We start from the raw sequence: 16,136 nt of genomic DNA on the forward strand, positions 1-16,136 counted from the left end.
GCCCCCCCCCCCCCCCATTTTTCACGTATGAGTGAACACAAATTATAGATTGCCTTTTTCTTGATGCTTCACAAGTGTTGAAAAGGCAGGTTGTTCTGTATGGCTGAACAAATGACAGTTTCATCAGTGGCACTTACCCAATAATAAATGTTTTTCATGTTTAATTTGTAATGTCTGAAAACACCAGCAAGAGATGAGTGAAGCAGTTTAGATAACATATTAACCTATCCAAACCTTGTCCATTCTCTGAAACTCAACCTGAGTGTGTTTTGAACATGTAAGGACATGCCTTTCCTTCTTCTTCTAGGACTGTTCTCCCCTGTTCCTTAAACTAGGACTACAGGGAATTTTTTTGTTGTGAAACCCTTTCATTCAGCCAGACACGCAAGAACTGCTCAACCTAAATAATCTCTGCATATACACATAGCCTGTGAGAAATGTGAGAGAAGTTATTTGTTTGCTGCACTAAGGACTTCTAGGAGTCCAGCTAGCTGCAGAGCCATCAAGTTCAAACCAGTTTAACTCCTGGCAAGCTATAAAAGCATCCCAAGAAGGTGTTACAAAGAGCTTTTGCAAGGAGGTAGAGAATTATGCAACTTTAGCAAGACGGAGCTTGCAGAGGCAAGGTTTCCTATGCAGCAACTGCATAGTGCCCTGCCCCAATGTAGGACGAAGATGAATCGGGCCCATTATGAAAGCAATTCATATTTAAATGAGATTTCCAGCCCAATTCTGCAGTCTCAAGTGGTTTTTCTAAGCATCTGCTCTTTCATGCTGATTTAGACCAAACTTGAATGCTGAATCTTTGGAGAATCATAAACAAATTGTGTTAAATTACCATTAATGGAAACACATCAGAAGGAAGGAAAGGCAAGGTTGTTAATGGTATCACTTCTTAACTCGGGATGTGATGGCGATAGATGCACAGTCCTGCAGCACAGAAGTAATGTATGTAAGATCACCTGCTGTTCTGAGACCTCCAGACAAGCTAAGCACAGCGGGGTGAGTAGCACTGGAATTTGTTTTACAGGAAGCCTTTCATTTCCTTGCTTTTGAGGGGTTAAGTGAGGCACTTCAAGTACTGTTCTCCCATGAGGGTTACACTAGGGAAGGGTAGGTTTAGTTTCCCCCAGGGGCTCCATAGCAGCTTTGGCAGCAGAGGCTGCTGCCGAAAGAGAACAGCCGGATGCAATGAATCAATGTATTCCCCAGCCACCCAGGCTGTGTTTCCTTCCTACCCAGTGCTGTCCGCTTCTCACACTGCTGTGTCCAGTACTGCTCCCCAGCTTTGTGCTTCCACTGCTGGTCTTGACAGACAGGTATGCCCCAGAGGCCTCCAACCTTGGTTTCAAAAGGCCTGGATTGGGGCAAAATTAATTGTTGATGTTTTTTGTTCCTTTTTATGCCCTCTGGGTAATGCACTTAATAGAATGTGAATGTGCTATAGTCTACAGTAATGGCCTCAGTACGAGATGTTTATGGTCCTTAGTAATGTCAAGCATTCATTACTTATGAAAATCACACAATCATGCCTATGCTTGTGACTTTTTGGGAAAATTCAGGTGTCAAGGTGTTAAAAGGGTTCACCTGCAACAGCCGGATTTCTGCTGCCCTGAGAAGCCTTTTGACCCTCTAGCCAGCCTGGCTGGTTACTCATGTCAGAGCCCGCAAAGTGCCACAGCACAGATTACCATGTGTGAGGAGCCAGGATGTGGCCCCTTACAAGAAGAGGAGGAGCAAGAGCATTGATTGCTTTGCCTGCAGAAAGTCCCCAGTATAAAGTTGTGGGAGATGTAGGTCTAACTGTCAAATTCTTATGCAAGACTGGAAATTCTGTCTCTTCTGCAGAAGAGCCAGGAGCATGAAAGGCAAAGGCTGAACTCACAGGCTGTGCAGCTCCATGACAAGCTTTCTATGTGATGGGCTCCCAGGTGGCAAGCTCCTGCAGCCATGGGCCATCCCACCACCATCGGTGGCTATCACCAGTGACCAAACTCCAAGTTCAACATTGCTAGTTTTCCAGTCGGGTCACTTACCAATTAACAAAGGCCATCAGCCTGACTGATACCAATTTAATTCAATGCCAGAGGGCCCAGAATACATACTATAATACAGAGTTTCTCTTCTACAAAAATCTCATTTTGCTTGGATTGGTGAGGACTGAAAATACACAAATTATTCTGTTTAACTTGGGTGATTTCAAACCTGAAGTGGAGGGAGAAAAAATTTACTTGAAAATTTTAAAAAATTTTAAAAATTGATGTAAAATACGCGACCAGTATCACAAAAATCTTACATGTAAAATTGATAATTCAAAGCATTTTCTCACGCTTGTCACAATACTCACAAATTATGACATTTTGAAGCTGTAGTTGCCCTGGTGTTTTCCTGTTGTAGGTTACAATTTTCTATCCACCCAGTATTAAAACAGGATATATGACTGGGTAAAATTTGCACTTTAGAAAGGGAATATGGATTACAATAGAAGAAATTTTCTTTATATTTTCTCCTAAAACCTTATCGGATTCCTCTACCTTTCAACTGCATCATGGCCCTAAAATCCACAAATCATTCTTCCTTTTTTTTTTATTAATCTGTGTTAAAATTTCCAAAGGAACTGAATGCTTTTTATACAAAAATGTATTATGTCAATGCCAAACAAAATTGTTCACTGTTAAGTAAAATACATATAATGTTACCTGGTATAAAAGAGTGACTGTTCAAACACTGGATCAAATTTATAGCCCTCTGTGACAGAGAAAGACTTCCATCAATGCCCAAACTTCTTAGTGGGGCTATACTATCCTAAACCAATGGTGTTTTCATATTAATAAACACATGCAGTTTTAATACAGAATTACCATCCTCAATTCAAAATGGAGTTTGAAAGGGGCATATGAGCTTTTCAGATTTTTTTGCTTTTGAAGATCCTTATACATTTTTCAAGACACTAGTGGAGAAATTATTTTATGTAGCTGGTAGCTGATCTCCTCCGCCCATAATTATGTGTACAGTAAAATACATAGTAACTGCATTTTTAAGGTAAAAATAGAGAATTGGTTCTATTTTACACCTGTATCATGTAAGCATTCTACCAATATGCAGGCGCATGTACATACATTCCTGTATCCACACATCTTCAGGTTATTTAGCACAAATTTCCTAGGAAGCTATTTAAAACTTCCTCACATTGTAGGGTTTGGTTTTTTTTTTTTTAGCGCAATCTAGATATCAAAAAGCTGCCATGTAAAAAAAAAAAAAAACCAACCAACTCCAAAACCCAAACCAAAAAAACCCCACTGAATAAACAACCACCTGCTCCCATCCCAACTGCTATTTCTTAAGAGAGTTCAACTATTCAGTGAATATCTTGTGTATCAGACAGACTTCAATGCAGCATTACCATTTAGACACAACAATTAACCTTGTCATTTGATTAATCTTGTCTCCAAATTTTTCATCCTTTACTGGAAAAAAAGAAACAGAACTTTAAAGGAATATGCATTCCTGAACAACCTATCGAACACTGCAGGCAGTATCTGTGCCAGCAGTGAATGCATATGTCATAATTAAATTAGGTAGCAATAAAGCAAGTGGCTTATATGCTTGCTTTCGTTTAAAGTATCCTTTCTGTATAGGTAGAAAGTTTTCTTAATACAAACAAAAAGTCCCATGCAAAAAAAAAAAACAAAATGTTTTTCCATCAATAAATCCTGTGGGGTTTTTTTGTTTGTTTTTGGGTTTTATGTCTTTTAAATCACAAATCAATATCGTGTGAAATTTGGAAAATTACTTTAAGCTCCTGGGCTTCACACTGAACTGCTGGCTGAAGAAAAAATTCAAATTGCTTATAGAGGCAGCTAGAAGATATTTTTGCCTTTGTTGATCTTGTAAAATATTTTGTGTTAAATTAGGCAGATTATTTAAACACATCTAGTCATATGTATATATGTAAATAAGACTGTATATGAAACTCCTTTTTTTTTTTCTTGAAAACGTCTTCCGCACTTGCCTTTCTTATTAACCCAGTACTGTTCCATAGTGAGAACCAACTTGGACCTACTTACATCAGTGTCTTTCATGCCATTAATTTCAATGGAAGCAGATGTGGTCCAGTAAATTATGCCCCAGCATGACCTGCTCAGTATTACATTAGACCATGGGAATAGTGAAAAGAAAACTCCTTATGAATTTAACTCTTTTACATTGCAAACTCGAGAATGAATATTTTAGATACTGCTACTCTTCGATGTTTGAAAGGTTTCTCAAATTATCTGAAAGTCATTCTCCAAATGGAGAGAAAAAGCCTCCAAAGGCAATATAGTTACCATTAAACTTCTTAAAGACTTCTTAAATATTGAGGAAAAAACCACCAATAATCCAGTAAAGTTAATTAGGCATGATGTAAAGAATTTATTGATGACCACTGCTTGAGTAATTTTAATGTTGCTTATAGACTCTTTGGACTACCTGAAAAAGGTAATATTTTGAGGATTAGAATTGAACTCCTAGGAAACAATTTCAAAAGAAAAGTTCTTGCAGGTAGCCTTTAGCTTTCATCTCCTTAGTGCTGTTATTCTTCTAATTTGAATGAACTCCTGCAGTCATCAGTGTCCTACATCTCATCTTCCATGACTTCCCATGAGCTTTCCAAAGTCAACACATATTGTTTTCTATGATCAATAATACTTTCCCAAGACCAAGTTTATTTGGCAGATAAAATAGAGTAGTCCACTTTTTTTTTTTTTTTGGTCATGAAATAGTAGGGTCAAATTGGGATTCAAGCAAATTGGGATTGCGAAAGAGCCAAACAGTCACACATGCAAATGATGTTTGAAGTGGATCTTGCTACCAAGACTTGTAAAGTGTCTTGTGGCCTGGTCTCTGCAATGCCACATGCCAAACTGGATTTCTCATATTCTCGTGTTTTTCTTCTGAACTTGGATTAGCACCATGTTTTTTCCTCCTTATCTTAATTCTACCTAAAATAATTTGGTTTTACTTTGGCATTCTTTAGGATCCAAATCATACACCTTCTCTGCTGTATTCTCACGAATACCAAAGTTGTAGAATAAATATTGTTGACATGCGTTGGCAAAGTGCTTTTATACTTGTATTCCTCATTAAATTACGCTCAATTTTAGTTATAATGTGCGTAATCCGTTTTATACTGTTGATCCAAATTCCCCTGAGGAAAGCTGCAATTCTGAATTGAAATTTGCATCTCTTAGTCAACTGAGTAACATTTAAAATTATGTCAGACTTAAAATCTGAGAAATGTCCCACTCAAGGGTTATGCTGGGGGGTGTGACTAAGTTATATTGCAGAAATGTATTCCTGCAATGCTTTACAGCTCTTGGTGTACTTTAATCTTGCCGCTGCCCTAGCTTACATGACACCATACTTATCTATACCCTATCTCTGTAAACACCTTATGAGAACACTGACCATCAGGAAGCAGATGCACCTTTCTGAAACTCATCCTTGGCGTCTTTTCTGAAATCATATTTCTTCTCCCTGTCACACTCCTTAATCATTCCTCTTCTGCAATAAATTGTTATTTCTCTCCCTGTTAGAATCCTTTCCTGTCATTCATCATGTTATGAGTACCTTTTGCTTGAGAACAGGAGTGAAATCCCAGTAGACTTCAGGAAGCCTTTAACTCTTCCTGTCTCACGATGTAGAAAATGGAGAACTCCATTCAGACTGTCATATTCTTTGAGAAGGTTTCATTGATTTGTTTCTTTCAGAGTTTTGAGGTGCTTTGGGATAAAAGGTCTATTTGGAAAGATGGAATTATCAGTATTGCAAGTGTTACTCTGTTTCATACGTACAGTGTCTGGACAAGGAAGCTTTGGAAACTTTTCTCAAGTTTGGTCTGAAAGTTACTTAATAGACAACAGGGACCTTGGAAAATTCTGGATAGAAAACAGTTATATTGAGTCCTTGCAGAAGATCAACTATATAGTTCAAGGCAAGAGTTTGACATCATTTGAACTTTGATCAAACTAGCTGGATCCCTGTGCTCACAATGATGTTACAGAGGTTCTGCAGAGATGAAGTAGTCTTAAAAGTTCCTTTTTCATGTATAAAAAGCCCTGTAAAATAGATCATGTAAGTTTGCATGTACAAAAATAATGATTTGCACAGCAGTTGCTAAAAGATAAAGATCAAGCCATGAATCTTGCTCATCCGTTAGGATCTTTGAGATAAATAAGAAAAATAATGTACTTGAAGATTCAGGCCAGTCAGTAAGACAAACTTTGCAAATTTGTTGTCTGGACTGCTGAGAAATACCATAGAAGGTCTTCAAAAACAAGCCAGAAAAAAAAAAAAGAAAAAAAGTGTCAGTTGGCTATATTGATCCTGTGATGGTGTTAGGGAACAAAGTTGGTGACTTCTTGATATCCTTTTCAGCTGTTTTCTATAATTCTAAATTCCCAGGTGCATCCTTGGGTGACTACCTGTAGATTTTTGGGTAACAAAAATTTTTCAAATTGTGTTGCATTTTTATAGCAGGATATTGGTAGCAGGGGAGGGGTGACGGGGTTGGCTCCTGTGAGAAGCTGCTAGAAGCTTCCCTGGCTCCAAGTTGGACCTGCATCTGGCCACAGATGAGCCAATTAGAATGTCTGTGATTCACATATTTAAGAGGGGAAAACAAAGAGGTCAAGAGAAGGAGAGAGGAGTGGGGTGTAAGAGAGGCACCCAGGGCAGTGCAGAAAGGCGGGAGGAGGTGCCGGAGCAGAGGTTCCCTTGCAGCTGGTGGTGAGAGGGCAGGCTGTGCCCTGCAGCCATGGAGGGTCACGGGGGAGCAGAGACCCCCTGCAGCCCGGGGAGGGCCCCACACCAGAGCAGGGGGATGCCCAAAGGAGGCTCTGACCCCGTGGGAAGCCCACGCTGGAGCAGGCTGCTCCTGAAGGACTGTACCCCATGGAAGGGATTCATGCTGGAGCAGTTCATGGAGAATGGCAGCCTGTGGGAAGGGTTCACGTTGGAGAAGTTCCTGGAGGACTGTCTCCCGTGGGAGGGACCCCATGCTCGAGCAGGGGCAGAGTGTGAGGATCCTCCTCTGAACAGGAAGGGGTGGCAGAGATAATGTGTGATGGACAGACCACAGCTCCCATGCTCTGTCCCCTGTGCTGCTGTGGGGAGGAGGCGGAGAAGTGGGGAGCAAAGCTGAGCCTGGGAAGAAGGGAGGGGTGGGGCAAGGTGTTTTAAGATGTGGATTGTCTGTCATTATCCTGCTCTGATTTGAGTCTGTTTTGCATGTGACCATAATTGAAGAGTGATTCTTCCCTGTCCTTGTTTCAACCCATTTTCCTTATATTTTCTCCTTCCCATCCTACCCAGGGGAGGAGTGAGCAAGCAGCCACATGGTGTTTAGTTGCCGGCTGGGCCTAACTATGACACAAATATAACCATGACAGAACACATACTTGTCTCAATCCTTTATTCCAAGTGAATGTCCAATCAAACCATTCACTTCAGTATCGCGCTGGTTTTCTCATTTGTTGCCTGATGTGGTATGAGGGCAGAAGAGTGCTGCTCAACACCTGATTACATCCATGGCAATGGGGAAACTATATAAACAAACACCAAGAGTGCCAGCTCAGCATTCAAAACTTGTTTGTCTAAAATAACAGAGGCCAAATTAAGCTTTTACTTTACTGTTTTCTTCAATTGGCAAATGCAAATATATTTCTCCATAATTTATGTCTTGACAGATGATAATGAATGTGAAAATGCTACTCAGCCTTGTGGAGAGCATGCCAATTGCACAAACACAGTGGGAAGTTATTTCTGCATGTGTGTGCCTGGTTTCAAATCCAGCAATGGTCAACAAACTTTTATACCTAATGATGGAACCTCCTGCGTGGGTAAGTTATTAATGTCTGCCAGCTAGCTTTACATTGTCACTCTTCTCTTATTGCTTCTGTTAATTATAGAAATCTAGTAAAATGCTTTCAGATTTGTGAAGTTTGGTGTCTGGATATAAAATTCCCTCTATTTGGATGGGTACAAACTTTTAATCTTCCAGTTCAGGCACACACTTCTCTGATAACACAGCAGCTACCAGTAACACTTCTTTCTTGACTTAGCTAGCAATATTTTTAATCCACATGTCACAGTTTTAAACAATGAATGTGTAGTTGTGGTGACACTGAAATCCCCAATCCACCTATTTATGCCACTGTTTCGCAGATCTGTGAGCAAGGTGGTCATATTCTTAAACCAAAGCAGAGTGACAAAGTATTCTGCATTCAGGTTGCTCTGGACCAACAAAATTCCCTATACATTTGACCTACTATGCTCCAAATATCTTTTGTTTGTGGGCTTTGGTTGGGATGTTTTTGGTAATTCTTCAAATCCATTCAAAAGAAATGAGCAATATGAGCAGTTATCCTACCTCCTGTGCCATCCATCAACCTCTGTTTCTGTAGCAGTTGGATGGAACATGTTCGAGATGACAGGGGAGGAAAAGTTCTCTGGAAAAATATTATTTCTGAACAACTATGCAATTCTTTAGGATTTCCTTTGAATGGAGGAACTGTAACTATTTCTCTTTTTTCAAATCCCTGGTAATTTTCTCTGTGTGTTGCAAGAGTCCTCGGGGAATGAGAAAATGAGAAATAAATCTGTTGCCCTTTACACCTTTATGCTGACTGTGTCTCATTCTAGATATGTCTCCTGTGAGCTTGTGAGTGCTGACAACCTCTCTTCTTACTGATCTTAATATCAGCAAAATGGCTGCATATTAAGCCAGAAAGTGATCTAATCAACATTTCTTGCCCATTGCTCACATCCATCTGAAAGAGCGCTGCTTCCTCCAGCCGCTATGCATCGTTCTTAAATTAGCTGGGATTGAGAGTGTTAGTACGTTGAGCTGTAAATATTCTCGCTGTTTCTGGTCCAGGCTTTGATTTTTACATGATGACATTTCCTCAGCTTCAGAAGTTTTGCATTCAAAGTTATTTTTCTGACTGTTCTTGTGTCACTTCAGCTTTTTACGATTAGCTTGCTATTTTTCTCCCCCCCCCTCTTTACTTTTCAGATTGATCTTTTTCTATCCTCTACAGGGATTAGTTTACCACTTTTCTTCTCTTTTTTGCAAATCCATATAGGAGGAGCTGAGAGCTTCCAAAACTCACACTGAAATTAAAAAATTACCTATGAGTAACATTTCTCATTAAACAAAGGTACCAATTACTTTACTGAGCAGTGAATCCTAAAGATGACCTTTCAATCCACAATTAATTTTCTACTTTATCTGTCAGGGAAACTGTAATAGGATAATTTGTACCCAATGGATTTGCTGTTACATGTAGTAGATATGACTTGCACACGAGCATCTGACAGTAGTGTAATCAGGGTGCACTATATACAACCAAAGCCAACTCTGGAGTTGTCATTGTAAATAGAGTGCAAGCTACCCAGTACAGATAGAAGGACAGAGCTGCCGACTATCCATTCTACCCTAGTTTATAAGGTCACAAAATATTTTCAGATTCTGCAAAGACTTAAGTTTTCTTTTTGATATATATGTACAATGTATATGGCTGTAACTTTAAAAATACAGTGGTAGAATTTTGGAAAGTATGCCATTATGCAACTGTGGTGGTTTGGCCCTGGCTGGATGCCAGATGCCCACCAAGCTGCTCTATCTCTTCCTCGGCAGGATGGGTGGGGAGAAAATTAGATAGATGGAAAAAAAATTGTGTGTCAAATTAAAGGCAGTTTAATGAAAGCAAAAGCAAAGGCCACACACGGAAGCAAAGGAAAACAGAAGATTTATTCTCTACTTCTCATCAGCACACAATGTCCAACCACTTCCCAGGAAACAGGGCTCCAGTGTGTGTACCAGTTGCCCTGGAAGACAAATATCATAAATAATGAATGCTCCCCTCTTCCTCCTCATTCCTCTTAGCTTTTATTGCTGAGCAGACATCATATGGTAAGGAATACCCCTTTGGTCAGTTCAGGTCAGCTCTTGTGGCTACATTCCCTCCCATGATCTTGCTCACCCCCAGTTTACTGGTCTGGGGGCAAATGTTGGAGAGAAAGCCTTGATGCTGTGTGAACCCTGCTCAGCAGTAGCCAAACCACAGGTGTGTTACTAACACCATTCTAGCTACTAATACAAAGCAAAGCACTAAGAGGGCTGCTATGGGGATAATTAACTCCATCTTAGCCAGATCCAATACAGCAACCTATTTGTTTGGGCCATCAAACCTATCTGAGTTTCCAGCGATGCAAGTGGTACATTGCTGTGTGTAAGTCCATTTCAAAGTTCGTGTGCATATGCATGTGTGTGCCTCCCCTCTTTGAATACTGTGCTAAGCTTCTGAGTACAAAGTGATTATAACTTCAAGGTAGTGAATCAAAGGAAAACTTGGTACAACGGCTTTGGGAAATGTCGGTTCACCCTTAATCCAACCAGAATGTTGAGTTTAGGGTCAGCAGTATTTCATCCATATTATCAGCAGAATTGGTGAAGAGATGACAATGAAACATGCAGATAGAGGAGGAAATGGAGGGTAGCAAGGAAGAGTGAAAAAGAGGAGAAAGGAAATGAAAAGGAAAAAGGAATGCAGAGGTGTGATATTTCTGGAGATATTCTTCTGCTGTCCTGAATGTGAGCTATTAAAATCTATTTACTGTGTAAAAGCCATGCTTTTTCCTTAGACTTCACATTTCATTGAATGTTCAGCTGCAGATAAAAAGGTGAAATATAAACCTACTCTTTTCACCCTGGTCAACAGAGTAAAAACGTGAAAATGGCCATCTTTAAGATGAAAGTGACATCTCTGCCACTCTACCTTTTCCAAGAACATGCTATTAGTTTTCTTCGTGTTTTTCTCAGCTTATCCTGAGAGTACTGGAAAGGTACCCATTCTCCATCACATCCTTTTCTGTGACAGGGGACTTGTATAGTGGATGGGATATGGCATTCCGCCACATTGCTAACTTTTTTTACCTCTGCCATTCATAGGCTTTTTCATTTCTACTTTGTGTGTGCTGCTGCCTTCCACAGTATGGAGACACAGGGAGGGAACATCTAGTCCTTTGCAATTGGACTTTTCAATCACTTCCAAGCTACTAATAAGCAGAAGGTATAATGTAGACATCAAGCTGTCTTGACTGACTGGTGAAGAATCAAAGCGATGTAGGTACAATCCAGTAATTGGCAAGACTGAACATAATAATAGTTCTCAGTACTTTTAATTTAATTGGAATTTCCTTGCCTGCTGCAGTAAATGAGGAGTGACAAAGCATAGGAAAAAAATAAAAGGTTATAAACCTATTTTCACACTAGCCTAAGTGGTGTTGGTGATATTATTTTTCTGATCGGAGCTATTATAAAAGCTTCAAAGTTCAGCTCCAGGATTTGTTTTGAATATTTACTAAAAGGCCAGGGCTTTTTGCAGAGCTACGGAAAATGCACTTCTGTTTAAAATCTGCTGTTCTTCAACCTTTGCTGGGGAATGTTGTCTGTGAAGACTGTTCACACAAGCCTTGGCAGCCCGGTCCTGCTCTCACAGTAGATCAAGGAGGGCTGTTTGAGATCCTCACCCCCAAGCTCCAGTAAAATTGGATTGCTGAAAGCACGAACAAGCTGTTGTCCCTGTGTGGTCCAACAAATGCATATTCAGTTAAAAACGCATAACTACAAAACATAAAGAAACAAAAACCTACAGCTGCTGCGCAAAGTATTTCAAAGCAGGAACTTAAAAGTAGCATTCTTGCAACTGTCACAAATTGTTGGCTTTCCCTGACAATCTCATTGATTTAAAAGGGATATGAAGATGATTACTACCTTGCAAGATCAGGCATATTGCCTTTTAATTTTGTCATCCAGGAGGTGTGGGGTGGTTTGGTTTTCTTTTCCCTCCAAAAAACAGTAAATTATATAGGCATGATATGGACTCATTCCATATGGGCAACTCAACTGCAGAAAGTCTATTTGCATATGCTCAACAGGGTGTCTCTACCAGACTTTAAATAACCATCCTGTTCCCAAAGATGTGCCTTGGTGCTTGCGTTTCTGATGTTGTTTTGGATAATCCTGACTTCTCATTAAAATCCCCGTTACACTTAATATCTGGCATAATTACAAAAGGAAAGGCAACTTGTGTGACTGCCCAATAATGACAACTAAATTATTTACCAAACTTAAGATTTATGAAAAGTGATAATTTTTAAATAATTTTTAAATACTTGCATTAATATATCACATGAAAACCTGATACTTAACAATGGTAGCCTGGAAAGTATTTAAATATTTGTTTCTTTATAAGTCATGAATTATTTGCAAAACTTGTCATTCGCTGGTGTTTTAGCACTGCATTAGATGTTGAATATCTTGTTGAGATATATGTGTCCTTCTCTGGGTAGCTCACAAGGCCAAAGAAATCTTTGGTATGAGGCTGATGTGTGTTCTTGACAATACCAGTTTGTAAAACATGCTTTTCACCCTTGCCACTTCAATTCATTCAAAATTTGTCTATCTTAAACAGAGTCACAGAATAGGGCACTGATGGGCCCCCACTTGTTTCAACAAGAGCTTTATAATTTACTGATATGAGAGGTTATTTAAATCCCAAGAGAAAGAACTTTAGCCTTATGTCTTTAAATGACAGCTTTTAATTATGAAGTAGCCTGTGTGCAGCACTGTATCATGCTTTTTCCCCCCCTTTTCTTCACTTTTGCCAGATTCCTTAATGTATAATGTGGTTAGCTCCATGACTACAAATACTGAGGTCACAGAAACCATACAAATACAGATAATGTAAAACTCAGCTCATTAAAGAGAAACATTTGCAGTTTGGGGCATTAAATATGGAAACAAACCCTTGCTGTAATGCAGGTAATTTGAGGTATCTGGGGTTGTTTATCCTGGAGAAGAGAAGGCTCAGGGGTGATGTTACTGCCCTCTACAACTACCTGAAAGGAGGTAGGACAAGAGGGAATGGCCTCAAGTTGCACCAGGGGAGCTTTAGATTGCATATTAGGAAGAGTTTCCTTACTGAAAGGGTTGTCGGGTTTTGGAACAGGCTGCCCAGGGAGGTGGTTGAGTCAATACCCCGGGAGGTATTTGAGACCCATGGAAGAGGTACTCAGGGACATGGTTTGGTGGTGGTATTAGCAGTGTTAAGTTAATGGTTGGACTTGATGATCTTAAGGTCTTTTCCAATCTAAAAGAGTCCATGATTTAACCTAATATTTTAAATTTCATGGCTTTCCATCAACCCATTCAAACACACAGCCTCCTTGGCCAGTCTCCCTGAAGAGCAGAGGTGATTGCATTGAGGAGGGCAAATGCACCTCCAGACTCACCCCTCTTTCCTGTCTGTGCCATGCAGGAGTCTGAATGGCTTTTCAATGAGAGCTTCTGAATTTGGGGCTTAAAATGCAGCATTTCATGTGAAAATCAGAGCCACTGCTCAGTAGTGGGTATGAAAGTGAGGTGGGACCTCAATCATCTACTGGAACACCAGGAAGACCTCTAGGAAGAGGTCAGATGAATAAATAAAGAGGAGCTGAGGAATTAAGCACAAAAAAAAAAAAATGTGGATGTGGAAACTGTTGGGTTGCACTATTAAAAGTTTAAATGTGTTTTACAGTTGTCTAGTACACCAAAAAACAAAACAAAACAAAAATTCTTCTGATTATTTATAGGGGCTCTCTTGCCATTAGTAAAGAATGTTCTATGAAGTTACCAAAAATGCTGTCCAAATAGGCAGGCAGCCTGCAGGTATACTTCAGACATCTTTCTGCATTCCCTAGATATATCCACAGACATGCAGTACATTTTTCCATTCTTCCACAATTTCTGTTACTCTAGCAACCTTATTTCACATATATTATTGCTCATTTTTGTTACATTCCTTTATGAAAACCACCAACAGTCGTGTATCAAAATAAGAGTGCAAAAATAGTTCCTATATGTTAATAGTGTATCTCCAGCTCTGTATCGGTTTTCTGTATGTTTGTTCTACACAAAGGCCCCCTAACAATTCAGGTAACTATTCTCCTCCACTGGTCAGTTAATCAGTTCTCCTTTTTCACTAATTTCTTTCCCAAACTCAGTGTTGTGCAAGTTCTTAAATTAGGTTGTCTTCCTCTCCAGTTCATCAATTCTCCTCTCTACCTTGACTCTCCTTCAGTCTAGTTCCCAGGCTGTTTCTTTAAATCTGCTCATGTGTCATTTCTTAATTTTTTTACTCCTTTTCACCAGATGTACCTGTCCCAAAGCTGTTCAGCCTTTTCTCCTTTCCAGCACAGCATTTCACAGTCCATTACTTCATTCTTCAGAATTATTTGGTATTGTTCCCAGTTTACTTTCTCCGTTGAATTATTTGATCTTTATCCTCAGCCAACCAAATAATGCAAAATAATCCCTACTCCAGCCAGAGAGTTAGTACCCAGCTCTCCTAAATTGATCAATTCATGGATTCCCTTACTGGAATTCATCAGATTTACTCTTGACTGTGCCCCACCCAGTTACTGAACCTGTCTACCTAGTGGCAAATCATTTAGAAGCATAAAAGCCATTTAAGGCAAATGTAATTTAAATGTGGATTAAAAAAAAAAAAAAAAAAAAGACATGCCAGCACTTTAAAGGGCACAGACCTTAAATCTTAGATGAATGAGTTGGATAGCGTGATCTTTTGTAGCATCTTTTTAAAGTCATAACATAAAAGACTGCAGTCTTGTTTCTCTTTTCTAACAGAATCATAAGACTGAGAAAATCTATTTAGTCTAATCTCTGGAAAATGGCTTTCAAATTATTTGTATCATGCTGAGCATTTTGTTATGATGGAATTAATATTTAAATTTACAGTTTTAAAACATGAACAATGCAATATTATATAGTAATAAAAGTGGTGGTATGAAGATACGATCAATAATGATTTATCCTTTTAATACTTAAGTATTATAATTGGGAGGTGTTTTGGCGTTTTAGTTTTTGCCTTTTTTCTTTTTATTCCATGAAATTTTATTATGAAACTGCTTGCAGTGTGCAGGGCTATTATCAACAAAGCAGCAAGGTGTTAGTCTGTAAACACTTAATAAAAAATTCAATTTCTCACAATATTTGCAGATGTAGATGAGTGCAGCAATGAAGGAACTGTTGCCTGTGGAGATCATGCAAAATGTGAAAACGTGGATGGAGGGTTTAACTGCTTCTGTAAGGAAGGTTATCAACCATCCACAGGAAAATTGCAGTTTAAGCCAAATGATGGCACTTCCTGCCAAGGTACATGATATTATAAAGGTTTATATGTTATTATAGAGCTACATCTTCTAAGACACCCACCAGTGCCTCTTTATCTTCAGTTAGATTAATCAGCAAGACATGATAAAGAGGTGAGGCAGCAGCATCTACATTTCCCGAGAATAGAATCATTTCGTAAATGTATTTTTGATAACCGGTGTGATGAAATATATTTGAAATAATGGATATCTCCTCATAGTTGTCAGATCTGTACTCCCCTCTGTAAATCTGAGCTGTCTCTTAACTTCACCTGTGGAATTCCCAAGAAGAGGGGCCAAACTCTGCACCTGAGTAAAACAAAAGCTCAGAGTCCAACCCAGTGCTGTAACTTTGGCCAAGATAAAGTCTTAGTAGTTGAGGTCTGAGAATGAAGTCTGTTTCTGACATGCTGAAATTCACAATGCTGGTGGTTTTAGAGAATTGCTTAGATGAGAGCTCTTACAACGAGTCTATACTGAATGTTGATTAAACTAAACTGCAATATATGATTAGTTTCTTTTTAATTTCTACAGAAAATCCAAAGGCCAAATGTGAGTTATACAAAGACTGCGTAACTGAACATATTAATAGAACTTTAGCTGGAGTAAGTAGCATTGGTTTATAGATTAATTTCCAAATCCTTTAATTGTTTCTGTTTGAAACTATTTCAATTATAATAGTTCTTAAGGAGCTTTTAACTGTGCTTGAAGCATACAATTGAACTTAAGCATGTTTACAGAAGTCTTTTTAAAAATTTCAAATTATTTGAACTGGTCTGTATGTTCAAATCATGATAATAACTTGCTGGGAATCTTCGTGTTCCATTTCCAGCAAATGAGTCATGATGCATAAAAAATTCAGATGTGTGGTAGTCACT

At 39.1% G+C, this 16,136-nt stretch overlaps 1 protein-coding gene across 2 annotated transcripts in view; it reads left to right on the forward strand.

The window, feature by feature from the left end:
* ELTD1 (EGF, latrophilin and seven transmembrane domain containing 1) overlaps positions 1-16,136 on the forward strand; it is a 74,827-nt gene that overhangs the window by 31,875 nt on the left and 26,816 nt on the right. The window contains exons 3-5 of one of the 2 annotated variants that reach the window (XM_010148016.1): positions 7,728-7,880; positions 15,107-15,262; positions 15,793-15,863. In XM_010148016.1, coding sequence (XP_010146318.1) covers positions 7,728-7,880; positions 15,107-15,262; positions 15,793-15,863 — 380 coding nt within the window. The remainder of the gene's footprint in view (positions 1-7,727; positions 7,881-15,106; positions 15,263-15,792; positions 15,864-16,136) is intronic. The other variant, XM_010148017.1, reaches the window with a different exon arrangement.

Source organism: Eurypyga helias, unplaced genomic scaffold (genome assembly GCF_000690775.1).
Source record: "Eurypyga helias isolate BGI_N326 unplaced genomic scaffold, ASM69077v1 scaffold3763, whole genome shotgun sequence".
Lineage (NCBI taxonomy): Eukaryota > Metazoa > Chordata > Aves > Eurypygiformes > Eurypygidae > Eurypyga > Eurypyga helias.